Source organism: Populus alba, chromosome 6, assembly GCF_005239225.2.
Source record: "Populus alba chromosome 6, ASM523922v2, whole genome shotgun sequence".
Classification (NCBI taxonomy): domain Eukaryota; kingdom Viridiplantae; phylum Streptophyta; class Magnoliopsida; order Malpighiales; family Salicaceae; genus Populus; species Populus alba.
Window position 1 is genome coordinate 19,627,342 of NC_133289.1, and position 15,071 is coordinate 19,642,412.

General features: G+C 35.2%; 2 protein-coding genes across 7 annotated transcripts; one reads left to right on the plus strand and one right to left on the minus strand.

The window, feature by feature from the left end:
* Positions 1-1,914: 1,914 nt before the first annotated feature.
* LOC118030715 (heterogeneous nuclear ribonucleoprotein Q) lies at positions 1,915-7,154 on the plus strand. 4 transcript variants are annotated; one of them, XM_073410131.1, is made up of 10 exons: positions 1,915-2,114; positions 2,838-2,916; positions 3,196-3,631; positions 3,712-3,828; positions 4,040-4,180; positions 4,283-4,456; positions 4,767-4,974; positions 5,062-5,237; positions 6,011-6,105; positions 6,648-7,154. In XM_073410131.1, exons 3-10 carry the CDS (start codon positions 3,230-3,232, stop codon positions 6,778-6,780), a joined length of 1,446 nt encoding a protein of 481 aa, XP_073266232.1. In that variant the 5' UTR covers positions 1,915-2,114; positions 2,838-2,916; positions 3,196-3,229; the 3' UTR covers positions 6,781-7,154. The 4 variants fall into 4 exon arrangements, with proteins under 4 accessions (XP_073266232.1, XP_034890828.1, XP_034890830.1 ...); XM_035034937.2 differs by lacking the exon at positions 2,838-2,916; XM_035034939.2 differs by lacking the exon at positions 2,838-2,916 and having other exon boundaries at positions 3,221-3,631.
* A 2,608-nt stretch (positions 7,155-9,762) lies between these two features.
* On the minus strand, positions 9,763-14,564 carry LOC118030718 (F-box/kelch-repeat protein At1g57790). Of its 3 annotated transcripts, XR_004684370.2 has the most exons (4): positions 14,407-14,564; positions 12,392-13,534; positions 12,155-12,299; positions 9,763-10,205 (listed from the first exon to the last, which is right to left on the minus strand). XR_004684370.2 is itself a non-coding variant. In XM_035034944.2 (3 exons), exons 1-2 carry the CDS (start codon positions 14,436-14,438, stop codon positions 12,436-12,438), a joined length of 1,131 nt encoding a protein of 376 aa, XP_034890835.1. In that variant the 5' UTR covers positions 14,439-14,564; the 3' UTR covers positions 9,763-10,205; positions 12,392-12,435. The 3 variants fall into 3 exon arrangements, 2 of the variants coding, with proteins under 2 accessions (XP_034890835.1, XP_034890837.1); XM_035034944.2 differs by lacking the exon at positions 12,155-12,299; XM_035034946.2 differs by lacking the exon at positions 12,155-12,299 and having other exon boundaries at positions 9,763-10,233.
* Positions 14,565-15,071: the final 507 nt, after the last annotated feature.

Sequence of the window (15,071 nt, forward strand, 5' to 3'; positions counted from 1 at the left end):
TATGCCATATTCTAATTTAAACTAATCAATACAGTAGGTATTTAAATTACCCAGATTACAATAAAAGTATCACTATATATATATATATATATATATATATATATATATATATATATATATAGATGGCTATTCCTTGGATTCAATCCTTGTAAATGTAAATTTTGGATTGTCGGTGAGAGACTTCTTATGAATAACTAAAGAAAACTATATTATTATATGATAAACTTAAATTTAATGTCCTAAAAAACCCCTAAAGTTTCAAAACTCTATGGTCTTAGCTCTTAGGCAACAAGCATGGGCAGCCATCTATGAGATCAATCTAGGAGAAGAACCCATCTCTCATAGGTTTAGCTTAAGAAGAAAACCCAACACCATGAGCTTAATACGGAGGAAAAGTCAAGTTTTCATGGGCTAGTCTTGAAAAGAATTTAACTCAACGCCATGAACTCAACTTTAAAGAAGAGCCTAACTCATATGGATTTATTATATGAGAAGAACCCAGCCTATATAGGCTCAGTCTCAAGAAAGAGCTTAATGTTATGGGCTCAGTCTCAAGAAAGAGTTTAACTCAATGCCATGAACTCAACTTTAAAGAAGAGCCCAACCCATATAGATTCATTATATGAGAAGAACCCAGCTTACATGGACTTAATCTCGAGAAAGAGCTCAACGTTATGGGCTCAATCTAGGAAGAGCCCGACTCTCATAGGCTTGGTATAGAAGAATAGCCCAGCTCTTGTGGGTTTAGCTAGGAAAAGAGGTCAGCCCAATGGATTCAGTTACATTTTGAGTCCTACTTTTCTTACACTCTTAAGTTTATAAAAGTTCTCTTAAGAGCCTATCATATTTCCATTGCATTAGTTTTTTTATAAGAGATATATTTAGCCTTTATTAATACACATGTAAGGGATAATTATCTTTTATCAATTCTATCAAGATAAAATGACATTTCAACCTTTCATCTTCATATAAAAAAAATTACTCATGGGCTGTAAATACCTCATAAATCCTTCAAGCTTGGATTTATAATTTCTTAATTCTCAATATTCTTAGCATAAGTATTTTTAGAAATTATCTCTTTAAAATAATATTGCACTTTTTCTCTTTAAAAAGATATTTATTTAAGTATAAGAAAGTCTCTAAATTTATAAAAGAGAATTTTTTGCATGTACTAACCATCTTAGCTATAGAAAAAATACATCAAATTATTAAAATTAAAATATTAACCAATTATCAAACACATAAATTTTACATACTTGGGTTTTTTACTATCTCATGACTATCATTTCTAAAATTTTGGAACATATATAACTTTCATTAAACTGTGCCTGCGCGAGTACACAATAATATTGCATACATCTCTCCCTTATTTAGTACAATAACAATAAAAAAAAAAATAATAATAATAATAAAAAAAAAAGGGCAACCAATTACGGTACTCCTAATTGTTTCATTTTTGGAAGAAAGATCCATGCATCATCATGGTAATTATTGCCTTAACCGATTACAGGGGCCCGAGTAACGATTTTGGATTGAGTCATGAATCAAATCAGATTTTATAACTATGTACATGAAAGCTTATCTAAAATTATTTTTATAATTAAAAATATAAAGTACTATACCTAATAAAATATCATAATTTTCAATATTGATCCTAATTATAATTTTTCTTGAGTAACAAGCTCCGAAGGTATATCTAATTTGCCCATAAGAAAAATGAATTTATATTGAAATCCATGCTAGCTTTCAATCTTTAATATCTTGTAAGAATTAATTAATAAAAGAACTAGGAGTATTGTTTTATCTGAATTATTATTTGCTGCGCCGTCATTTATTGGGCCGTTGGAGTAGGTATCCGTTATCCATTCATTATCCATTGCAGCGTTATTCCTTATTAATTAACTAGCCCATTAAATTAGGGCACAGCGCGCATCCTCTTCTTTAGATTTCAAGGCCAGCGAAAACAAACTACCAAAAGAACTCAACGATTAGAGCTGAAAGGAAAACCGAAAAAAATAAAGTTAGGGTTTTTGTTAAGGAAAAAAAATCATTCAAAGCTTCCTCTTCTTCTTCCTCTGTGATTATTTAGCTCGAGTTTGCGTGCTCCTAATACGGTAAAATCTCTCTCTCTCTATCCTTTTTGTTGTTGCCATTAAAGTTAGATACTTTGCTTTTACATTAGTTTAATAGGAACTGTTTTGTGTTCTAATTATTTGTCTAGAATATGATTATGGGTTTGGTTTCTTTGGTTCTGTTGGCTTTGCTTTTAGTTGCTCGAGGGCCGTAGATTAATATGTTATTGTGGAGAGACTCGTATTTTCTTTCTTCTTATTTCTTTTTAAAGAGAGCAGCTAATATGAATAAAGGAGGGTTTTTTCATTGTTTCCTTATTTATGTTATAATTAGAAAAATAGGAGCGAACTAGCTCATTAATGGCGGGAATTGGTTTGACTTGGATTTAATTCTTGCAAAAAATGTTTGCAATTGGCGCATGAACTAAGATGCTTTTGTAGTAGATGGAGCAATGTAGCTGTAAATCCAGATGGCTCTAGAAGATGCAATTAAGATTTGGGGTTTTTTTTTGGGTTGGTGTAGGTTGAAAAGGTTTGAATTTGAATCAAGAGAAGGCTGTATCTATTGCATGTTATTACATATTGTTTTTAATTAATTATAAATTTCTATGCGGGGATAGTAAGCTTCTTCATTTTCGTTACATTACTTCATAATCATTATGTAATTTATTTTGTGAATCACATTAGTTCAATCTCTCATTACTTTTCTTTTTCTTTTTCTTTTTTCTCCCTTTTGTTTTTGGCTGGATGCATTGATCCGGATAGATAGTTGAACAATTAAACTGGCTGTTGTTTTTTGGGGCCAGTATCAGTATCAAAATTTCAAGAAATTCATGGCTTCATTGTATGTAGTTTTTAATCTGTTGAACATTATCATCATCAATCATTATCCTCTCTATTGTCATTCCTAATTCTTTCTTGCTGCCGCTAAAGCTATTTGCTTTTCATGATCCCTTAATTGATTATCATTCGCATTAAACCTCCTTGGACCGATTTCTCATGGCACAAATTCTGTCGAGATTCTTATTCTGCAACTCCATTTGGCCTCTCATTTTGTTTCCACCTTTCCATACTTGCATTCTTCCTTCTGTGAATGCTTCTGGCTTCTGTGCTTGCTTCACAGTTGCCTTGCAAGCTTCTTTTGTTAGATACATAAGATGCCGAGATCAAGGGCAAGTGGTGCATCTGCTGATGAACCAGATGTGCCTGAAAAGTCTGCCGAGCATGAAGAGCAGGTTGACCTTGATGGTGACAATGAAGGCGAGGAGACAATGGAAGAAGAAGTTGAGTATGAAGAAGTAGAGGAAGAGGAGGAAGTGGAAGAGATAGAGGAAGAGGTGGAAGAGGAGGTAGAGGAGGAAGAAAATGAAGAGGCTTCTGATGAAGCAGATTCGCAAAAGGGCTCAGATGGTGATGAGGAGGAAGATGAGCGTAGAAAACATTCTGCGCTTCTTGCACTTCCTCCTCATGGGTCAGAGGTGTATCTCGGTGGCATCCCCCCTGATGCTTCTGAAGAGGATTTGAAAGAATTTTGTGAATCTATAGGAGAAGTAACAGAGGTAACTCATCTTGTCTTTGTAAAAATGCTGTCATTGTTTTTTGTTTTGGATGGACTAAATCTTGTTTAAGCTGACAACAGATAAGGATAATGAAGGGAAAAGACTCAAGTGAGTCAAAAGGTTATGCTTTTGTGACTTTCAGAACAAAGGAGTTGGCTTCCAAGGCCATTGAAGAGCTGAACAATACTGAATTTAAGGTATCATACTTCTGAGTTCTTTTATAGAAACAACATCAGCCTTGAACATCACTTCAGGTTTATGCTTGCAATGGAATTTGCCTTCACTATTATCTTTCTCACTTTATGTTGTTTGAATGTTACTTTCATTTTTTATTTTTTTGAAAAAGAGTTTCTGACTTCTTAGTGCAGGTAGTTTCCATTTCTTTTAACCTGCCCGCTTTCTATTCAGGGTAAAAAGGTTAAGTGTTCGACATCTCAAGCAAATCATAGATTGTTTATTGGAAATGTTCCAAGAAACTGGGGAGAAGAAGATATGAAGAAGGCTGTAAAAAAGACTGGGCCAGGAGTTAATTCAGTGGAATTGCTGAAGGTTTGTGTGCTTGATTTTCTTGTACATGCATACATAGACAACCCAGGCTGATGTTTAATTGTGTAATGATTTTTTTTTATCGCACTTCCTTATCTTCTACAGGACCCACAGAACCCAAGCCGTAACCGTGGATTTGCTTTCATTGAGTATTATAATCATGCATGTGCAGAATACTCAAGAAAAATGATGTCAAACCCAGAATTCAAGCTAGATGATAATGCTCCAACTGTGAGCTGGGCGGATCCCAAAAATGCAGGATCTTCTGCTGCTTCTCAGGTCTGCTGTATTATCATATTTTGTCCGCTATTTGCTTTTGCACCTGTCTTGTTGCCTTCTTGGTATTGATACCAAACAGTCTTATTTCTTGGAGGTTATGAGGACCATCCTTTTTCCCCTTCTCACAAGACCAAGCTAAATCAACTTTTCCATCTCTGTTTTTTTTTTTTTGAACATTTGTTTTTTAAAATTTTTTTTAGCATCTTAGGCAATTGGTCGTGCTCAACAGAAAGACAGTGTGTTTACATCTCTCGAATTGTTTATTTTGAGAGGTTTTCAAGTCATGGCTGACTTAATACATCTGGTGCAGGTCAAGGCAGTGTATGTCAAGAACTTACCAGAAGATATTAATCAGGATCGTCTAAGGCAGCTGTTTGAGCATCATGGAAAAGTCACAAAAGTAGTTCTGCCACCTGCAAAACCAGGACATGAAAAGAGCAGATTTGGTTTTGTGCATTTTGCAGAGAGGTCAAGTGCCATGAAGGCATTAAAGAACACTGAGAAATATGAAATTGATGGTAATTTGTCCTCGGATCTAGCATATCCTCTCTTTCTTTCACTTGTGAATATTCTCTATTAATGACTGTTGCTTCTTTGTTTGGTAGGTCAAGTTTTGGATTGTTCCCTTGCAAAGCCTCAAGCAGATCTGAAGTCTTCTGGAGGGCCAAATTCACAGAAGTCATCCCCACATTCAAGCTTCCCACCTCGTGTTGGTTATAGTTTAGTTGGGAGTTCATATGGTGCTCTTGGTGCAGGATTTGGGGCTGCTGGCTTTGCACAGGTAAGTTGATGTTAAATTGTACTCTCTCTCTCTCTCGCGAGCGCGCACGTGCACACACACACACACACACACTCAGCTCTCTGACACACAGAATAAGCATATTTATGGTTGTCTGCTATGGTCAATCAAGGAAGGAAATATTTGAAGAGTTTGTCAACTTGAATATCTGAGTTATTTCAACCTCTTTTTTTGGTTTGATGCTGAAGAGCTAGTTGCCTTTTCATTCATTTCAAGACAGAAAATAAAGATGGGTTTACTTTTAATTGGCAGGAATTTGTCCTGCTGATGTCAATTTGCTTGATTTTATATTTGCAAAATTTCTCTAAGGATGCTGCAGGGTAGAGTTGGCATAAACAGATTTCTTAATGTTGGTTGTCGGGTGTGACAGAATGGCACATTGGTGACCATTTGTTTGATATTATAAAGAAGTCGATTTGAATGCTGACTGCAAATTATTACTGATTGTAATTCAGCATGATTATTGTGATTGGCAATATTTGTTTGGAATGTGGAGCCCAATACATGCCTGAATTAATAACAATAAACACAATTTAATTACAACAAGAAAAGACCCAGTGAATTGTATTTACATTAAGCAACAGGTTATCCTCATAAAAAGTATTTTTCCAATTCAAAAATTGCATTTTACATCATCACTCAAAGTGTGTGCTTGATAAGGATCAGTCTGTTCGCTTTGTTATGAGATGTCTGGTGTGCATATTGAAATTATTACAGACTTTCTGATTAAGTGTATTCGCTCTTTGGCATGAAAAACCATGCAGCCAGTCATCTATGGTAGGGGACCGACTCCTGCTGGCATGTCAATGATGCCAATGCTTTTGCCTGATGGAAGGATTGGATATGTCCTGTAAGTATCACTTTTTTATAATTTTCAATCAGTTGCATATCCAACAGGAACCAGTTACATATGTTAGCAAGTTAGAACTCTGTATTTTTCTATTCCATTGTTTGATATTAGTTGCTCGTACTTTTCTATTGGCTGGCTGATTATTTGTCATCATCCTTTTGTTTACCTGTTTGTCCAACAACCTCCTTTCATCACTCTGAAATGCTTCGTGTACCTGGAACGTTTGGAAATGTACCTTGCTATATTCTCACGTTGTAATACTAAGTACCCTTAAAATATTTCTCAAATGTGTCGTGCTGAGAATTGAGCACAGCTAATCTCGGACAGGGTCATACCCTGAGCACAATGAACATGATGATTGAGCTTCTTACTATGTTGTGAAAAGATGTCTTACCCCAGTTCCTTAATGCTGCACTTGCCAGATCAGTTATTTTAATGGCGTGCAAATCCTGAATTTGATTCCTGTACTTTTACACTTCTTGCTCTGGCAGAATAATTAGTTGTCAGCCATAATTTAACATATCCTTATTATTTTGCCTCAGCCAACAGCCTGGAATGCAAATGCACAGCCCTCCACCACAGCCCTGGGGTGGCAGGGGTAGTGGTTCTGGTAGCTCGAGTGGTGGGAGACGTAATGATGGCGGCCGTGGACGCAGCCGATATAACCCATACTAATTTTAGCAGTGGAAATGCGAAGGGGAAGAGGAATTTTTTTACTGTTTGACATTGATTACTTGGATGACGAGAAAAGCTTTGTAACATCTCAAACAAGCAAGAAAATTAACTTCGTTGAGTGGAAACGGGCCCATATTTTCGAAAACTCCATTTATTTGCTCTTTTTATTTTTTTATTTTTATAAAGGGTGGACAATCAGAGTTTTGAGCATGTTGGTTCATTGTTTGTTTTTGCTTCAGGTCACAGGGTAGTCCTGAGTAGTGTAGGTTGCTTTATGTATACAGACAGCTTATTTATGTCTAGGTACACTGAAAACAGCTTGTTAGTACATCATGAATTTTTGGATGAAGCAACGTCATCTCGTTAACCTTGCATTTCTTCTTCTGCTTGGTTAGGGCAACTTGTTGCTTAGCTCAGAAAACTCATCCAAATTGTGAGAAAAGTCACATGGCAGGATCACTGGTGATATCAATTACAAAGACGGAGCTAAATAATTTTATTCATCTCGTTTAATCACATGTAGCAGCAGCACTAGGCTCTCTACCTCAAGTTTGATCCTTCGATGAGAAGACAAATTGTATTTTTAGAGCGATGTGTCTTTCATATGTTGAAAATTTGTAGCCCAGGCTCAAAGTTTCGTTACATTTAGAGCTTAAACAATGTCTTATGCCCGACACCAGAGCTAATGATAATCCTATATTTCTACCGCCTGAAATTCCACTCCCACCAGGTAAGATTTTATGGACACTTTTTTTCTTTTTCTTCTTCTTGTTCATTGTTTTTATTTTATTAAATTAAGATCAACCAGGGCAATGATTGAGGTAGTTAAAGCTCGCCCAATTTCTTAACAGTGTCACTTGCTGTTTGCAAAGTAGGTGCTATGGTTAAGAAGATCCGTCTTTACCAGGTATACATGAAGTGCTAGTGTAGTCTGTTGTTCTATTGTTTCATTGTAATCCTTGCGGGGATTCATTGTTGTGATGTCATTTATCTTGCAGCACATTACAAATCTTCTTGGAAACAAGACCTTGGTAATTTTGATGTTGTAAATGGAGGTTCACATGCTGATAATGAACTGGCAATGCAGGTAATTTGATGACAAAGCTCACCCATGGTTAAATGGCTTTTCAACCCCAAATTGAGTTTTCCTGATTGTTTGATTATGAACTTTGTTGATTGCTCTGAATTTGCTGGCTTTTTACCAGCTTGTGTTCCTAGATTTGTAAATTTGACATTGAAGAATTTTAAAAGTAATAATTATTAATTTATTAAAAAAAAATTCATGACTTCCTATTTTAGAGAGCATGAATGTGAGGTAATTTTCTAGAGAGCTAGCTAAAAAATGAAGAGCATGGACGTTGACGCTTTAAGTCTACCTGTTGAACACTTGGTGTATCAAAATAACAAAAATATCACAGAATAAAAAATAACAATCCAGCATGCCTTCAAAGCTTCATTTTAAAAAAAAAAAAAAAAAAAAAACAGGACATGTGCTTCTTCCTCAGATCTTCGCCCTCAAATCGAAAAGTACAGATCTGAAAATGTTGATAACTGAAAGTGTCGAAACCAAAGAACAAAGCTAACCCATCATTGGCAATTGTTATAGGCAAGCCTCTTAAATTGTCAGGGAACCCGCTCTTCTGCCTTGACTATCCTGGGTCTTGATAGTAATGGTTTTTTAGGGTTTTGATATTTATGGTTTTTGGGTTTTGCTCTTTGGAAAAAATTAGGGATTTGTTGTTTTTATTGTGGAGTGTCTTTAGATTGTTCACTCAAATAAAAATATGCACAAACACCGATCTCTTAAGACCCTAATTTTTCTCTAAATTGAGACCCTAATAAATGGAAGAAGATCCCTGATTTTTCTCTAAATTGAGGCCCTGATAAATTATTTCCATGAAAGAAAATAAAGACCCAACAAAAAACTGACTGGATTTGTGAGGGCAAAAAAAATAAAATTCTTGGAGAGATTAACTATGGGTTTGGACAAAAATTATGAACTCTTCAATTTCACCTTCTCGACACCCGCAAAGCCCAAAGGAAAGCTTCACCATGGTGGATTTGGACTTCTTTACAGAAGATTTTAAAGCTCTTTTTATCCGAGCTTGAAATGATTTCTCTTGTTCATATTGGATCAAAAGAAGAACAACCCCAAGAGTGAACCCATTTTTTCAAAATCGAGAGGACAGAATCCAGCACTTATGAGCCCTCTCGTCGTTGTATTCGGAAGCTTTTTCAAGCACACAACGAGCCTCGCCGTCTCCATGTCGAGCACTAAACCCAAGTGGTTTGAGGTTTGAAACCAGTAGAAGAATCAGATTTTGATGGCAATAGTCAAATCAACAGAAGAAAGGGTGCGAAAAAGTGTAAAAAACTCGTTATCACTTGGTCATTTCCCCCCGGTCAGGAAACAAGCAATAAAAATTTCAAAAACCTCGAGTGCAACAGTAAATAGAATGGTTAGATTTAGAGTTTTAGTTTTCCTATCTAGCGAGGTAGAAGAACAAACTATACTTTATTTTTGTTAAGAAATTTGTTGAGTTCATAATTTTTAAAAGAATGGAGGCACGAAACTACAATGTAATTCTTCCTAAATAAAACAATAATGAAAGAAAGCTACAGATAAAAGCAATAATTAGGAAAAAGATAGGAGTAAATTGCGAAATAAATTGTGTAAATAAAACAAATTACTAGATCATATATTGTCACATAAATAAAACTTCAGGTAAATATAAAATTCTAATATTATAAAAATTACTTGAAGTAGGCAAGGACCATTATCCTTCTAATAATTGTATTTATTCATTATCCAGATCGAGGACAATCTATAATCAAAAGACAATTGATCAAGGCTTGAGAACTGAAGAAGCAGTTACAAAATTTGGATATTCAAGATCCGTGGTTATTCAAATGGGATGAGTTCAGGCTCGGAAAAGGAGGGATTTCCAGCAAAATAACCGAAGACACCAACAGCAACACAAATTCTGTAATGTTCGACTAACATTGCATTCTCAAATCGGTTCGCCTTCTCGGTTCTAATCAATGTCTTTAAAGTTACCATGTTTCCAACTTGGTTAAGCTACTAAACAACATTAATTAGGTATTCAACTGTACGAGAAATAATAAACATATTTATTTTAAGCACACATTATATGCCTAAGAATGCACAGATGATCATACACAGTGGCCCTTCCGAAGAATCTAAAATTCGGATCCTCAAAGGGCACACTCTAGGGAATGTGGAGTGGATTTCGGTATTCCTCGAGGTTATTCACTCCCCTGTACTGAAAGAACTTCCTAATATATGCTTCAAGCACACTGCATTTGAGCGGCACCGTATCACAAAGCTTCAAAGACTCTTCAGTGATGAACAAGCTCCATCTTGATGCGCGTGTGTGGGCACTCTAAACCTGCTCCATGGAACGCTGCAGCCACAGTGACACAGAACAAAATCTAACTAAACATTAAACAATCATGCAGGATCAAGTATCAGGGAGGCAAATATGAAGATGTCTGTAAATGCACCATTCAAGGCCTTCATTGCTGAAGGGAAACTTTTTAGACAGATCCTTGTATCAAATGTTCATGCAAGTGTACAATAGAAGATCCTTGTATCAGAGGTTTCTGCTCGTGTAAGAAGTTGTGCAAATACAATGATAATACTATGGTTGACTTTTCTAAGCTTTCAAACAATGTTTGGTTACTGTCCGGAAAAGAAAAGAGACAATAAAAACAGAGAACAAGATGGAAAGAGAATTGTGTTGATAATAATGTACAAAAATATATTTTACCTTTAATATATTTTTGTCGAACATACTTGTTTTTAAAAAATAATTACATATATATTTTTTACAAGTGTTGAAATTAATAATGCTATAATAAATCTAGTTAAACCAGGATTGGCGTGACAAATTGACCCGGAATCAAGTTAACTCGAGGCTTGGACGGGTGCGAGTTTAAAAAAAAATAAAAAAAGCATTGACACGACCTAACTCGATCAAAAACCTAGTTCAATCTGGGATAACACACAAATTAAAAACCATTACTTTTATAAAGAAAACAATCGATCAAAAGTAGCTTTGATTATTTTTAAATTTTTTTTTGTCAATCAAGTTAACCCTCTCGACCCGTGACTTGAACTTTACCTTAGATCGATTCTTGATTCGGGTTTTAAAACTATGATAATAACAATTTTCTCTATGTGTTGACTCAGGTCAACCCGTGACCTAATTCTTGCCCTGGTCAACCCCCAAATAAAATTTTAAAACTATAACAATAACAACTTCTATCTCTACATTGACCCAGGTTGACCCTCATGATCCATGACCTAAGCATTGCCATGGATTGACTAACGAATCTATTTTTAAAACTATTATAATAACCACTTTTATTTTTATATCAACCTAGATCCACCTGAGTAGTTGACTTAGAGGTGATCATTTTCGGTTCGGTTCGGTTTTTATCCAAAAAAGTAACCAAACCGAAATTTTTTTTTTCAAAAAAAACAAAACCTGTTTGAACCGGCCGGTTTTGGTTCGATTCTTTTTTTAGAACAAAAACCAGTTCAAACCGGTTTGGCTCGATTTTTCCAATTTTGGCTTGGTTTGGCTCGGTTTTTTTCGGTTCGGTTTGGTTTTTTTAGTTTTAGGCTTATAAAACCGAAACCAAAACCGAACCGGTTGGTTTTTTCAAAATTTTAATCAATTTAATCAGTTTTTTTTTCACGGTTCGGTTTTTTTTTTTTTTTCAATTTTCTCAGTTTAATCAGTTTTTTTTGCTCATCCCTAAGTTAACCCTTCTAACGCTTAGCCCAAAACTTGCCCTAGCTCTACCCCTGAGACAAAATTTAAAACTATGATAATAATTACTTTTATCCTTACATTAACCTGAATCAACAATCAACCCGCATCAACCTTTAAATTTAGTTTTAAAACTATGATAATAACTATTTTTATTTTTACGCTGAATCAGGTCAACCTGACCCGTGCCTTGACCAGTGTCCTGAGTTTTGCCTTCAATCGACCCCAAGTCGAGTTTTAAAACTATAATAATAAATATTTTTATCCTTGCATGTCTTAGTTGAACAATTTAAAATTGAAAGTTTTTTACAAGGATATTTTTTAGAAAAAAAAAAAAAAATATTATCTCTGATCCTCTTCGTACCTCCTATTTGAAAATGTAAAAAGTCACTTTAAAATTATCCTATAAACAAATTTATTTTTCTGTTTCTCTTTTCAACTAAACATATTTTGATCTCCACTATCACTGTACTTTCTATCCCAGACAGTAACCATTAGTGTCACTTATAAACAGCATTCCATGCTTTCTTGTATTACATGTCAAAGTTCATAAGAACACGGTGAGATTCGCTTACAAGCTTCCCTTGGTCATGGTGTTAGCAAATATATGGTGCCGAAACCGTTCTTGATTTTCAATCTTCAATTGGTATATCTTTAGCTTTACATCAGACAAGCATTGAAATTATTTAAGTTCCTTAAAGATAATCACGTTTCCACGAGCTACAACAAATACAAGGAGCAACAGCAGCATTCAATCCTGTGCAAGAAAGAATATAAAGTAATATGAAAAATGGTTAACCAAAGTAGCATACCTGTATAACTTGCACATAGACATCAGGCATCACAGGTATTCTCTTCAAATGAAGGCTGAGAGGTCTTCAGGTGGTTCAATCCAGATATTCTCAAAAGGATCTTGCTCTCCCCAGTCGTAACACTGCTTACAAGGATAGTATCTACAATCATTGAGAGAGTAAGATATGCAGCGTTTTCCGAAGAAACGAACTTTAGAGAAGTAGACGCTGTTTCTCATCATTCCAGGGAGGTCAGTTCTTGAATGAGATGACAAGAAACTGGCAAAAAGTGTCAGACCATCAAGGGTTTTCATCTCTCGCCAGACCATCTTCGGCTGATCTAACTTAAATATAATGGGGTTTTCACTACAACAAGTGTAAATAACTAGAATGTCTCCATTATGCTCTGACATAAACTTTCCCTTCCACCAATTTTTTGCAAAAAAATTCTCGGGGCATTTAGGGGGGGGCACAGCAAGAACATTCCAAGTACGCTCCAGTGGGTCAAAAACACCAAGCCAGCCAGTGAGACTTAGACAGTAGAAGAATCCATTGCAGAAAACGATCTTATTCCAAATACTACTCACAAAAGGCAAGCGATTTTGGTAATTAACAGTAACCCACTCAGTTGCCCCTGGATGACAAGTACTGATTGCAACAATTGTTGGACTGACATGCCTAACTGTAAAAACTACACAGGTGTTAGATGTTGGGGCACAGGAGAAGGCAACTATCTGATATGTCAATTCAAATCTTGGCAGTTTCACAACTTCTTGAGAAAAAGGATCAAAGAAAAACACACGGTTTGTTCTGGGTCTGTATAGCAACAGCCAACCATCTCTAGTGTAGCAAACTCTGGACCCATACAACTCTGGCAACTCAAGAGAATAGGTCTTGCGTTGAGCTGGATCATAGAACTCAAACATGTTACCAAATTTTGGAAAATACATAAGCCAGGGTGATTGGTTTACCACTCTGACTGAAATGGCAGCAGTGTTCCATCTTTTGCAGGCAGCAGATGAACGGATATTGTCCTCGAGTGACAAGCGACACAAAATCAGTTCCAGAAGTTCTATAGGAAGGTCAGACCAAGTTTGTGTTTCAAGCTTCGCTTTCTTATTCTTTGTTGTTGTTGTTTTATCATCCACCACTCTCGCAGATAACCTAGGTCAAGGAAAAATTACTTGACTGAGATCAGATAGAATCCTCATTTTCTATTTATAGGGAAGTAAAAAGAGTATAAAATGCAATTTATAACCATTTTTCAGTTTTACTTTTAGGGATAGTAGTGATAGATTGGGACCTTTACTGAAAAGTGGAATCTCTCAAATCAAAAACATTATGGAGTCAACAATCCCAAAAGATCGCTGCCTATAAAGGAATTGATTGCAGCAAGAAAGCATAAATCATAGAATCTTGGTAATTTTCTCTGAGCTCAGTATAGTAAAAGGCAATTGATTTACGAAAAGATCATGACCATGACCGTGACCATGACCACCAGCTCTATGCTAAGTATTGAAAGCCACGATACAGCTCCAAAAATGAGTTTAAACAAAGTATCAAAAGATTTTAATTGCATTGCTCAACCAGAAATCAATCAAATGAATTGATGGTGTATAGCCGCCAAATAAAAGAATCAGCACTGATCAAAATCACAAAACCCTATGACACATTATGGCAATTCTAAGAAACCCTCCATGATTAGTCTTCAAATCGACAGTTCTTCAGATTTTCAAAAAGCATCACCCATATGTGAAATCACTCTAAAACCAGAGCATCATATTCAAATCACACTGGAATGAAATTATTCAACTTTAAGTCCAATTCTCCACAATCAATCAAAACTACTAAACACAATCTAAAGAAACCAACTTGCATCAGCACAGAACCCCTACAGATAACAATCTCTAAAACCCTAAAATAATTTGATAAGAAACCCTAACAGTAAAGCAATTAAATCACAAATTAAGCTAAAAAAAGAGTAAAGTAACAAACTTTATAGTGTTTTAAGTCAATAGAAACAAAACCCAACTTACGATTTGACTTTCCTTCGCTTTCTACAAACCATTTCTTCTCTTTTGGTACTGAAGGAGGCGATTCAGTTACGAGAGAGAGGGGAGAGACAGCAGACAATGTAGACAAAAAGAGAAGAAACTTATTTACACAGAAGTGAATGAGTTTGGGTTTACGTGTGAGACAATAATTTAGAAATAACAGAATTTTCACATTCTGCGATAATGATTAACCAATAAGATTTTGCAACGTAAGTGAAGAGGTCACATGAGTATGACGTGGCGAGTTCTCAATGAGTTCTATTTAGAGCGGTGCCTGTTGGTTTTAACACGGAATATTAGTCAATTTCAAAAATGAAACATAATAATTTAGATCATGAGAGAGAAGTCTATGCAAACTTCTACCATTAACAAAAATATAAAAGAGCTCATTATTGTTTCACCTTGAATGCATACAATATAATGATGTTTCTGCCCTTTTCAAAAAAAAAAAAAATTAATTTGTTATTGGAATAATACAATTTATTAGTAATTGTTAGAATGATCGGTACAGTATGGTGTTTTCATATTTTTTAAGCATACTAAAAAATAATTAAATTAGCTTTACATGCAAAAAATTAAGTTATAATACAGGGAAAAAATTAGTATTTTAATAAATATAAAATATAATTTAAAAAATAAAAATGATT

What these genes read in the sequence shown, in the direction of transcription:
- LOC118030715 (XM_073410131.1), top strand. Translation starts at nt 3,230, where the DNA reads ATGCCGAGATCAAGGGCAAGTGGTGCATCTGCTGATGAACCAGATGTG. An exon ending in TGAACAATACTGAATTTAAG is followed by an intron (nt 3,829 to 4,039) that starts GTATCATACTTC and finishes CTTTCTATTCAG; the next exon opens with GGTAAAAAGGTTAAGTGTTC. An exon ending in ATTCAGTGGAATTGCTGAAG is followed by an intron (nt 4,181 to 4,282) that starts GTTTGTGTGCTT and finishes TATCTTCTACAG; the next exon opens with GACCCACAGAACCCAAGCCG.
- LOC118030718 (XM_035034944.2), bottom strand. Translation starts at nt 14,438, where the DNA reads ATGGTTTGTAGAAAGCGAAGGAAAGTCAAATC. An exon ending in AAGCGAAGGAAAGTCAAATC is followed by an intron (nt 13,535 to 14,406) that starts GTAAGTTGGGTT and finishes TCCTTGACCTAG; the next exon opens with GTTATCTGCGAGAGTGGTGG.